The sequence below is a fragment of the Pyricularia pennisetigena genome (assembly GCF_004337985.1).
Source record: "Pyricularia pennisetigena strain Br36 chromosome Unknown Pyricularia_pennisetigena_Br36_Scf_17, whole genome shotgun sequence".
Lineage (NCBI taxonomy): Eukaryota > Fungi > Ascomycota > Sordariomycetes > Magnaporthales > Pyriculariaceae > Pyricularia > Pyricularia pennisetigena.
In genome coordinates this window covers 93,051-105,845 of record NW_021940929.1, presented here as the reverse complement: position 1 = coordinate 105,845, position 12,795 = coordinate 93,051, and the positions used below count along the sequence as shown (strand labels likewise).

General features: G+C 43.3%; 1 protein-coding gene across 1 annotated transcript; it reads left to right on the top strand.

Moving 5' to 3' along the window:
* Nucleotides 1-888: 888 nt before the first annotated feature.
* PpBr36_11355 (uncharacterized protein) lies at nucleotides 889-1,061 on the top strand (the record flags this gene model as incomplete). Its single annotated transcript, XM_029898457.1, has 2 exons — nucleotides 889-934; nucleotides 1,000-1,061. The coding sequence occupies 2 exons, from the start codon at nucleotides 889-891 to the stop codon at nucleotides 1,059-1,061; spliced, it is 108 nt and encodes a 35-aa protein (XP_029743317.1).
* Nucleotides 1,062-12,795: the final 11,734 nt, after the last annotated feature.

Genomic DNA, 12,795 nt, shown 5'->3' with positions numbered 1-12,795 from the left:
TTTCGATTCACCCGTTTATTTGCGGGTAAAATATTATAAATAAGCGTTTTGTAAAATTTAATTTATAATATAACTTTTTTCAAAATTTATTTTGAGATAATTTAATTATATCCGTAATAATGTATAACGAAAATTTATAATGGTATTTAATTTCTTTAATAAAAAATTAAATAAATTCGGAAATATCCATATCGGTTATATTTTTACCCCTTAACCATTTAAATTTCAATTTCCTTTTCAATTTTAAATTGGCCCGAAATTTTCGTTTGTTATTTATTTAATTCCGAAATTTTTTCCGGATATTAACAGACAAAATGCGTATTATTATCGCAATGGTAATATCGGATTGGCTTTTTAATAAATTTATTCTTTCGATTTTTCCAATATTTAAAATTTTCGAACCCCCCGGATTTACGTTTTATTCCGTTAAACTTCCGTCTTGTCCAATTTCCGCCGGAATGTCCGTTATTTCCCCTAATTCTGTTCTTATTTTTACGTTAGGAAATATTGTTTTAAGCAATTTGCGATTCCCCGTCCTTTCCGTTTTTACTTGTTTTCGCAATTTTTGGTTTCTTTATTGGAAAATTATCTTGTTAGATTATTCTTAACGCTTTATTTGCGTTTCTTAATATTATTTCATATTTTTATACCCAAATTATTTTCTTATTTCGGGTAAAAATATAATATTATAATAAATATTAATATATATTCCAGTTTAAATACCAATTTATTAAAAAACCGTAAATAACAATTCTTTTCGATTTTTTTATTTATAGGGGATTTTAAATTCAAAAAACAAATATGGAAATTAAAAAGGAGTATTCCATAAAATATTAAATTTATTTTAATATTAACGTGATATTTTTTTATTTTATTAATTTCGATAAAATGTTTTGTCCATTCAACGAAAATATTCCAATTAAATTCGGTAACGGTACGTTTGGGTTTTGAAAACCCCAAAATATAAATATTATAACGGTTTTAAAACGCAATTAATAGGGTTAAAACCCCGTAAAAAACTTTGCGTTCCTTTATATAATATTTTTTGGGTATTATTTTAAATATTTGTTATATTTATAATAATCAATTATTTTATTATTTTTATAATGAATAAAATTCCAAAATAAAAAAACTGGGGATTTTTAATGTCCTTTTTCTTTTTATTTTTGAAAAATTAACGTTTTTTAAGATAAAAAATTGGAATTGTTTTTAAAAAAAAATTAATTTTCCATTGGAAATCCATTTTTATTTTATATAAACTTTTTATAACGTTCGAGTTGGCGTATTATTTTTAACGTCAAAATCGACCATAGGTTTAGTAACTTTCAATAATCCGCTCAAATAAATATCGGTTATTATATAAATAACGCAAATGGAAGGATTAAAATTATTACGACCGGGGATTGGATGTAGGTTAGGAACACGCTAGCTAATAATATATAGGGTAATAATATACCGTATAATAATCCACGATAATATTATAGCAATAGCATTTGGATTAAAAATTAATTTTTAAAGATTTAGGATTAATATGCTATTTTTAGGATCTAGGAGCCTTTATTCATAAGCGGCGTTCCTATTACGTTTACGTAACGCAAATTTACAGGTTTAGCAAAACCCAGCCCCTAGGGTTATACGCTAATATTTAGGCATTAATAAATCTGCACGTGATATATACCTAATAATAATTTAAATAATAATATGGAAAATTTCTTTTTAACAAATTAAATAAATAATAGCTTTTATTATAAGAATAGTAGGATTAATTTATATAATAACAGCGATCCGGACTCGGGTTTATTTGAAGGTAAAATATAAGTGAAAAACGACGAGTATTTTATATTGTGAAATGGAAGTTTATATTTAAAAGCCGACTTATTATTATATTGGAAAAATAATAAAAACTGGTTTCCAATATTAAGTTTATTAGCTCGAAAATGTTCAAATATTCCGGCTACTTTGGCTGTAATAAAAGTTATTTTCTCTATTGCGCCTAATATTATTGCCCCGCACATAATAAACTACGTGAAAATATTATAAAAATGTTAATAGGCCTTTATAAATCGATGGATTAACAAAATTTTATTGTGGGTAAAAGTTAATATATTTTTGTCTAACGACTTTTCTATCTACGTTTGAATTTTTAATCGTTTTTTGCTATTTATACCCGTGGTCGAAAATTAAATAAATTACGTGCGGGTGATGTGGGGCACCATACGTAAATTATTAAATCAAATTAACAAATTAAACGCGATCCCCTTTATTCTAATACCGGCAACTTTTTTGTTTTTTTCGCGTTTAAGAATTTTTAAATTTGCTATTTATAATTAACGAAAAACCTGCAAACGGCGGTATCGATCTTACACTTATTATTAAAAATTTTTAATCGTTATTTTAACGTTTTGGCCGAATTTTTTATCTTTCCCGGAACCGGAAATTATAAATTGTTATTATAATTGTTATTTAACTTGGAACCCGCTTTTAAAAATAATAATTGTAGATAATTTTGTTTAACGCTCCTATTATTTATTTACTTTATTATTTAATAACCGCAATGGTTTTATAAATTAATTGCAAACTTTCTAGCGATTATTCTATTTATAAAAAAACTTTTTTCGCTATAAGTTTAAGGATATTTTGTAGTTTTAAATTGTTTATATTTTTCGTTATTACCATTTTAAATTAAACACGCTAAAAATTATTATCTTTGTTTTTTTACCATTTATTTCTTGTTGGTTTTATTTTTCCAATTGTTTGTACCAATTATTAATTAACGACATTATATTTAATAACGGTTCGTTTTTTGTTTTTTTCTTTTATTGTTTTTTCCGCGCCGCTAATAATTTCTTAATGGTTGGAAATACTTTTCGTTTTATTAATTATCAGCCAGTTCCCCATTTCGGTTATTTAAATCTTCGTTTGGTAGGAAAATAAATTACAATTGTCGCTTTGGTATTTATTTCAATATACATTCGTTTTTAAACGTTATACAAAATGCAAATAGGGATATTTGTATAAACCATTATAAAACCTTTTCACGACAATCTTTTTAGAATTTCTTTTTTGGAACGTTCTTTTAACGTCTTTTCAATCCGATTATTATTCTTAAGCCTGCAATATTATTTTGCGCGTTTTTAATTTCCAAAACGCCAAATACATGTTTGAAAACAAAGTAAAAATCGGCCGCAATAATAATATCGGAACGATTAACGTAATATCTCGCAAACGTAAAGACGACGTTTTGCCGTTTAAAATTCTAATTACTACAATTATTGTAAGCTTTTGTCCAAAACGTTCTTTTTATACTTTTTCAAAATCAACGAACGTTTTTTAAATGTCGACCGCTGACCCCTTACCCCCAAATATATATTTTAATTGTTATTTACAAACAGCATATTTTTTCAAACAACAGTTTAAGATTTTTATCGTCGTTTCAGCGTTATCCCGCCGGTTATATTATTGCAATTCGGGCCGCTATGAATCCACCATTATGCCTTTCAGCAGCGCGGCCGAAATGGTCGCGACCCTAGCCGCTGTTTACCACGATGACAATCAAGCCTCCAAAGCCCGTGAGGAGCTTCGTCACCTGAAGTTTAGTCTGTCGGACAAGTCAACAGACATCCACCAGTTTATTGGCAAAGTTAACAGCCTAGCCGATAAAGCCAACATTGCCAAAACGGAACGCAAGTTGGTTCTCTATGAGCACATTCCTGCCAACCTGAACCCCCAGCTTCTCAGCCTATCCAAAGACCCAAATATCTCGTACGAGACCTTTGCCGGAGAAGTTGCGAACTCGGCGCTGGCCCAACAACGCGCTTGGGAGGAGCTCCGCGAGAACCGCAAAAAGAGGGAAGAGCGCCGTGAGCGTTCAGCCAGCGCCGAACGCAAACAGCGTCGACGCGAGAATCGCCGGCACAGCCAGGAAGCCAAGAACCAAGCCCGCACACAGACCGTTGACGCACCGAAGTCGCCCAGCAGAGAAAACGCCAAATTGGTCATTGAGGGTAAATGCTTCCTTTGCCAAGAAGCCGGGCACCTGGCACGCAATTGCCCCCAAAAGGCCGCTCACATCGCCGCCGTCCTCGCCCTTCAACACGAAGGCGATCGAGAAGCTGGTGAACGATCCGGCCACAGCTCATCTTCGTCGGATTCGGAAAACTGCTAAGGCTGCCGGAAGTCTCCTCGGCAGTCTGCATGCCTCAGATAGCTAAAATCGATAGATCACCCAAATTAAACACCTTCCTTGCTCCCATTCAACTGCAAGACAAAGGTCGTGGTCTCAACGCCCAAGCTCTCTGTGACACCGGAGCAGATGTGTACTTATCCATCCGACCGAGCCTCGCGAAAAAGGTCGCCCAACGTTTAGAGCTACCTATCAAAAAGCTCCCCAAACCTTTGGACTTTGGAGATTTTAACCGGAAGGTCACCGCAAGAGCCACCGAATACCTTCGGCTCACCTTGCAAATCGACGGACGACAATTCCCACGGCAGAAATTCATCCTCCTCGAAACGGCACACGATGTGTTTATCGGACAAGAATGGTGGACGAAGCATCGAGTAGGCTTATTCCCAGCTACCCGCAGCTTCGTTTGGCCCAACGACCTGCCCGCCATGGCCCAATACTCACCGGCAATCGTCGTACAACGTTCAAATCCGCCTCTGGACCTCGAGGCCCAAGCTGACGCAGTCCGCCGGGACCGCAAGATGGAACAAGAAGACCGTCGCATCCAGGTCCGCAAGATACTTCAAGGCCCTAAACGCCAACACGGAAACCAGGCTCAGATCGCAGAAATTAGCGCCTTTCCGACTATCCCAAAGACCGTTTCCAACAAAGCCCTGCCAGCAAATATTTGTGCCCTTCTTAACGACCCACGTCAAGATCGATGGAAGCGATCCCCGTTACCCACGGAGCCTATACCGCTGGTACCAGTAAACGATACGCCTACAACCAGCCTTAATGCGGTATTAGCCCTGCAATGGAACAAGACTCACGATGGACATCCCATTCCATTTCCTGCAGGCGAAGACCCGAAGCACATCGCGCAAGTACGAGCCAAGTTACCCAAAGCACTTGCCCACCTTGAAGGTTTCTTTTCCAAAAAGGCGTCGACGATTCTCCCGCCTAGCCGACCCGGCTTCGACGTGGTTTTGGAACTCGAGAAACCTTTGGAGGGGAGGCCAGCCCGCTATTCGACCCCTTTCGCGATGATGGAGTTGGAAAAGGAAACCATCGACGAACTTCTGAGGATCGATTTCATTGAACGGACAATGGAGGAGACCGCAGCTTCGACTCTGTTCGTTCCTAAACCGCAATCGAAGGAGCAACGTTTTTGTGTGGATTACCGATGGGTAAACAAATTCATCAAAGGACGACAAGTACTTGCCCCCGACGTGGCCGGGACGTTGAGCAAGTGTGGAAAAGCCCGGAGGATGACCAAGATCGACATTATTCGAGCTTTTAACAGATTGCTAATGGATCCGAAGTCACGGTATTTAACGGCGTTCAAAACGCGACAAGGCACATTTCAGTGGAAGGTCCTACCCTTTGGACTGAAGGTCGGACCCGCCTGGTTCCAAGCTTTTATCAACGCTCAGCTTAATGAACTGCTGGACGCTTTCGCGAGCGCCTACGCAGACGACGTGTTGATTTACACCGAGGATAAATCGGAGCAAGTCCATTTTGAGCAAACCGAGGAGGTTATTTACAGGCTGCACAAAGCCGGACTCCAAGGCGATATCAAAAAGTCAAGTTTCGGCGTTTTCGAAATCGAGTACCTGGGTTTACTTCTAGAGATCGGTAAAGGTATCCGCATCGACCCCAAAAAGGTCGAAGCCATCACCAGCTGGCAATGGGACGACGTCACCTCCGTTTCGGCAGTACGATCCTTCCTAGGCTTATGCAATTTCGTTCGGACGTTCTGCCATCACGCCAGCGAACAAGCAGAACCTCTGACCCGATTATTGAAAAAGGGAGTCCCGTTCGAAAGAGGCCCCGAGCAGAAATCTGCCTTTGAAGCGCTGAAACAGCTGGTGATCACCGCCCCCGTGATGAGTTTCTTCAAACCCGGTATGCCTGTCAGGATGGACACCGACGCCAGTGGCAGGGCCACCGCCGGTGTCGTGTGGCAGCAACAGGACGATGGCAGCTGGAAGCCAATCGGTTATTCGTCCAAAACTATATCCCCTGTTAAATAAAATTATCCGATTTAGGACCAGGAGCTATTAGTTGTAATTAATACGTTAAAGGATTTCGAACCAGCCCTATTGGGTACCAAATTTTGTGTTTTTACCGATTACCAAGCCCTAATTTATTAGTCGACCAAGAAATTTTTGTCCGCTCGCCAGATACGATGGGCTAATTACCTGACCAATTTCGATATCATTTTTAAATACCGTCCCGGTAAGGATAATGTGGTAGCCGATGCCCTTTCGCGCAAAACCATCGACAATTTTACGGTTAAGGCCCGAATTGTGTTAGACCGCATTATTGCATTAATCCCTCCAAAAAAGATCGATTCCCGACCCGGCGAACCTTTTCCAACTATTAGCAATTTGGAACCCTCCGCACCGCAGGGAGTTGACCTAATGGCTTTTATCCTGGAAGAAAACCTGAAACAGAACCTAGGTTACCACGACAATTTGTTAACGGTACCCGAGATTACCCAGGATGGTAAAATTTTTTTAAAAACGGCTTTTATCCGCGAAGCTTATAAGCCCAAGATCTTCGGCCATAGAGGCCAGAATAAAACCTTTAGCCGCCTGAAAAAGGACTATTGGTGGCCCGACCGAAATCGAGACGTCAAACGCTACATTAAGAATTGTCGCGAATGTCAACGCAACAAGGTACGACATGATAAGACGCCTGGGCTGTTGCACCCACTGGAGATGCCTAAACGGTGTTGGCAGCACGTAATGGTAGACGGCAAAGATATGCCCAAGGATAAAGAAGGCTATAATTACGTCTGGGTCTTCATCTGCCGATTGACCAAACTTTTGGCCACCCTACCGGGAAAAAAGACGGACACCGCGGAGACCTTGGCCATGCGGTATTATCAGACCGTGTACCGTTGGAAAGGCGTCCCCGATTTATGGCTTTCCGACAACGCCGGACCGTTTATATCCGAGTTCCTAAACACTCTAAACGAGTTGACAGGAACAAAGCATAAACATGGAAGCGCCCGCCACCCTCAAAGTCAGGGCAGCGTCGAAATTACCAACGCTGAATTGGATCAGAAAATGCGCTTTTATGTAGACAAATACCAAACGAATTGGCGACGGCATATCCCCGCTTTCGACTTCGGCCACAACTCGTCCGTCCACGCCTCTATTGGCATGGCACCGATCGAAGCAGAAACCGGAGCTCGCCCTAGAGACCCGCTCTCTTTACCTTTACCCGAAGAAGACCTGGAGACCGGTCAGCAACAAAAGGCGCTGGAAATGGTCCGCCAAGCCCGGCAAGCTCAGGAACTGGCCCGCAACAACGGACTCGGAGCGCAGATAGAGCAACAGAGGCAGGCTAATAAGAAGCGGCGACCGGTCGACTTTACGGTGGGAGATGCGGTTTACGTTAGCAAAAAGGGTTTTTCCACCGAAGCTCCTACGACCAAGTTGGACTCGCAAAATGCAGGACCATGGACGATTCTCGAGGAAAAGGGCCACAGCTTCATTCTCGACACCCCTGCCTGGTATAAAGGTAGTAAGCTGTTCCACGCCAGCCGACTGCGCAAGGCAGCAACGGATCCATTACCTCAGCAGTATCAAAAGCCGGAACCACCGGTCGAAATTAACGGAGAACCGGAGTGGGAGGTGGAGCAAGTGTTGGCCTCACGTCTATTCGGACGAAAGAAGACGTTGCAATATCAGGTATCGTGGGTCGGACTCGACCCTGATGAGACATGGTATGAGGCCCGCGACTTGAAAAATTCACCAGTACTGCTGGATACCTTTCACAAGGAGTACCCGGACGCAGCAGGACCTCCGGTAAATTTGCAACAGTGGATCAGGAGCGCAGCAGAGGATGTTTTTGCGGAGGACGGACCCGAGGACAATGTTGCCGAGCACGATGCGAAAAAGACACGAGAGCGGAGGAAGGCCCCGAGGAGACACACGTGACAAACTCAAGACTCTGACCGCCTACGTCGATCAGGCCTTAGAGGGGGGTAATGTGAGGATCAGGCCCCTAGACCTACCCTCAGAATCACGACTCGGCTCCACACCGAGCCAGGGATCGGACAAGGATCCACTACCTCCGGATTTAAGCGCGTCTCTTGAGCGCGTCGTCGATTGTAATTTCTCTCTTCTCTTCAGTTTAGAATTTTCGTCGATAGCGCCTAATACACTGAGGTTCTCCAATGTATGCCTGGCCGTGACACTTTGTACCTTTAGAGAGGGATGGCAGGCCAAAAAACCACGCATTTAGCGTTTGCCTAATGGTTGAAGATCACATTTGGCTTTAAGGATCCGGCCGGCTAATTTTCGGGCCTCTTCGTGGGTCGGTGGGAGCCCGAATGCGGCTTATGTTAATACCCAAGTTGTTAAGACGGGCTTTTTAAACACCGGATAATCTTTGGGACGGTTTTTGGGCTTTACTATATGGCTGGGTACCCAAAAAACGGTTCCGGAGTGTAGAGTATGGAATTCCATATTGGATCGAGGTTTTCCATAATGATTGGCCGGCTACGACTGCAATAAGGGCCCGTTCCATAACATTTTCCGCATATCGCGGCATTGTTAATTAATTTATTAAAATTTAAATTATGGGATCAACCTCGAAAAAATTAAATCGAACAACGCGTTTTTATAAATTGCGTGTTTGTGATATTTGGATTATAAAATGACCAGGTCCTAACATTAACCCCTAACCAACGACCCACCAGGGTGATATTTTTATTTACGTCGCGTTAAACTCGTAATTTTGTTTATTTCGTTCCCTTTCCTCAGAGGCGAATTTTCGTCGATAGGTGCCAATAAACTAGCTTCCGTGCTATACTTACCCTGGCCGTAACAGTGTTGATATTATTTAGGGTGGCTGGGAGTGATTCATCGGGGGGGAAGGGGGGGCTATCCAACAGGGGGGTCTGCGACTTTAATAACGATATTGGTTTTATACTCTTTTGTGTTTTAAGCTAGTGAAAACAGGGAAACCGAAAAGTATAGTCCAGGAATGCGAAATGCAAAATAACCATTAATAAAATGGACAAATGTAACTAAACCTAGGGGATAAAGAAAAAATAGGGTAAAATAGGAAAAATAGGAAATTATGAAAAGTGGGGAATAGTAGGAGTAGGAACGATATAATAAATAGGTTAATAGACCAAAAGGTCTTGCAGTACCTGCGTTTGCAAATACCTCGTCGGTTCCAAATTATAAGGCCTGCCCCTAGGTTATATATTAACCCGTGATGCTATTCCAGTCCTTTTTATCTTTTTGGCGTAACGGATCTGTCCATGCTTCCTTATTTCCTTTAGGTTCCGTACGGAAGGGCGAATAACCCTACTGTTTTTTGAACTTTGGCGCGGCAGGGCACCCTTTATGTCCTGCCGGGAAGGGACCGCAGCAGTTGGCGCATTTAGGGGGGTCTTTGCATTCCCGTGCGTGCACTTTCGGCTGCATTGTCCACATTTCTTGGGGCGGATGCACCGCCTTGCGTTGCAATAGTTGGCCCCGGCAGCCCACGCTGTGAGATTGGATCCTGGGTTTTTTCTCCACTAGACGCGATTTGCCGCTGTTGCCGAATAGGGTAAATAGTCGGGCTGCCGGTTGCAGAAAGGAGATTATCCACGTCGCCATCCCCGTAGCCGGGTTGTAACCATGCCGGGAAGGTCTGTAGTCGATAGGATTAAGGCCTGTTTGTGTTTTGGCCTTCTTTTTGATATAACTACTACTGTACGTCTAGCGGTTCGTCATCCCAGGGAGAGTGTATCGTGCGGGGGACGCCCGGGACCGCATAATTGTACCACCTTTGTGGGATTGTAATGGAGGTTCCGTTGAAAATCCTTTTAATTTTCTCCTGGGCTCTTGCTTCCAAAAGCTTATCCTTAATCGTTACGTTGGCTGCACTAATTGCCCACCCAGTTGGTGCTGGGGTAACGCCCACTGCTTCGCTCGTTTTACGCCCAAGGGCGAAAGGTTCGCGTGAGTCCAGGCCCGGCTGATGGGTCCGACTTGGGACCCGGTAGTCGGGCTGCTTCCTGACCGGAAGGGGTAGGGTGAGGCCCCCTTCGACGGGGTTGTGGTCGCCGATCGCGCGGAGATTACCGCGGAGGCCCAACTGCGGTTCGCCGCCCCGGGCACCGTCACTTTACCGGCGCGGTTGTCCGCAAGCGAGCCCTGGTCGGTTTTCGGTGGGAACCGTAATGGAGAGCGGGGATGTTTTTTTCCCTAATATTTATAAACGAAGGTGCCCCAACATTACATCCTCGATTGATATTGCTAATTTGCGAAGGTTTTTATATTTGTCGCCCTCGTAATTCCGTAAAATGCGGGCGAAATGGGTTTCGACGTTTTGGTACATTTTTTTTTATATATCGACGTCCCGTTACAATTTTTATTTTAATTTGGTTATATCGAACCGGGTTGCGCCGTCGTTCGGGGGGTGTTTTGTAACCGTATTTTTTGCGGTTTTAGTGGCGCCGTGGCACGGCCTTTTCGGTTACTGCGAATTTGGCGCGTATTGCGACCCAATTAAACCAAATAATTAGGCCCGTATAAAATCCCGATGGGGTTTACGCGATGTTACCGCCGCAAGAAATGCCTGGGAGGGCATCGCGGCCGCAGTCGAATAAAGGTGAAAATTTTTAATTTATTAATATTTCTGGTATTTTAACTGCCGCCGCATTATTAATAATGGGGCTGCGGGGCTGTTATGTCGGAAGGATGGAAAATAAAATATACCATGAAGGGCCGGGGAAGAAATTACCAAAAAAAGCATTAACGTGGTTCATCAGGACCCCGGACATATCAGGACCCCGGACACTCTTCCTGCACAATAGTACTTCCAATTTCAATTGCAACGCCAGCGTTGTTCAATTTACCTCAATGCAATCGGATATATGTACATCAGACATTTCTGCATCCTCCTGACAGGTGCGTGCATTATGTCCAGGTTTACCGCAGTTGCCGCAACGTCGTTTAGTCGCCGGCTGCGCACTACTCCCCTCCCCATTTTCATCTTTCTTTTCGTATATTAGACCATCGGCACCATTTAATTGAAGCAAATTCTGACCCTCTTGTATGGTAAATGACCCTCCTTCGCGGATACGTGTTTTTTGCGCCCTGCGCCGCTTGCTAAGCGCTTCGTTGGCCTTCCGAAGGCTGCGGTTCTCCGCTTCCAAAAGTGTGGTTCGATGAGCAATCGACTCCAACCCTTTTGCTAGCTGCTTTACAGCATTAAAAATAGGCGTTGGCGAGCTTCCCTGATGACAGCTGATTCGACTTTTAACAAGGGTAGATTGATTAACGGCTTCTGTCGGGTTGTGCGGTGTTTGAGAGACCCAGGTGTCGGTGCTGGAAAAATCAAGCTCTTTAGGTGACGGCGTCCGTAGCCTAACATCCAGCTTAGATATGACCATTTCCGGGCTATGGGGGATAATTCCCGCCCCTCGAAAGCCCCCGGCCATATTTTCTTTTGTCATTGACTTTTTGTAAGCCGCTGCAAAAGCCAAAAAGAACTCGACTTTGCTAATGCTGGTAATGTGGGCCCGGATAAAGTCGTTAATTTCTTGACCGTACGCCCGCTTAAGGACGTTGAACACTCCGACATCAAGTGGCTGGGTTAAATGAGATGAATGAGCAGGCAGGCAAAGTGGAATAATATTGTGATCTTTGCAATAGCCCTCGAATTCAGGGGATCGATGACTGCCGTGCCCATCGAGCACTAACATCCGATATACGCCTTTTGTCCGCGATTTTGTATGGTTGTCGAAATGCTGAACCCAGTCGAGGCCAGTCTCGTTGTCGGTCCATCCATTAACGGTGGGTTTGAGGCGCCACGTGTCCGGAAGACCGCCTTCTGTATACCAATTGGACAAATGGTAAACGCCTTTGACGATGATATACGGGGGAATATCGTAACCGTCGCCACTGATGCAACAAATTGCAGTTGCCCATTCTCGATTGCCAGGCTGTACTTTTTTCCTTCTTCCGCGTCTTTCGGACCCAGTTACGACCATTCCAGCGCAAATCTGGCCCATCATAAAGCCGGTTTCGTCGAAGTTGTACATGTCGCAGTCTTGGATGCCATATTTGGCCCTCATATTGGCCACCAATTGAAACCACGCGTTTAACGCGTCAGGATCTTCGCAAAAAGCTCTTTGGAAATCGTAAGCGCGAGAAAAACGCGTTTTTAATTCTGTGCGTCGTTGTACGAAGCGATAAGCCCATTGCTTGCCAACCGGTCGCGCGTCCCGCGCGGCGAGAAGATGATCGGCCATTGCGGCCACATCAGCGATCTGGGCTGGAAACCCTCGGGAATCTAGGTCCAATATATACTGGACAACTACTTCCTCTTCCCTTTCCGTTAGCTTTTGGTTGCCTGGCCGACGATTGGCCAAAGAAGCGATGCCGTTTATTCTGTCGTGTAGTGTCGATTTTGGGGCATTATATATTAATGCAACCTTTCGTATGCTTTTCTTTTTGCTTGATCGGAGCTCATTTAGAGCAAGAATGATTCGCGCTTCGCAATTTGATGATTCCATTACTGTTGGGGGAAAGAACACGTGTGGAAAATAAAGGATGAAACTGGGTTGAAAAATGTCCGGGGTCCTGATATGTCCGGGGTCCTGATGAACCACGTTA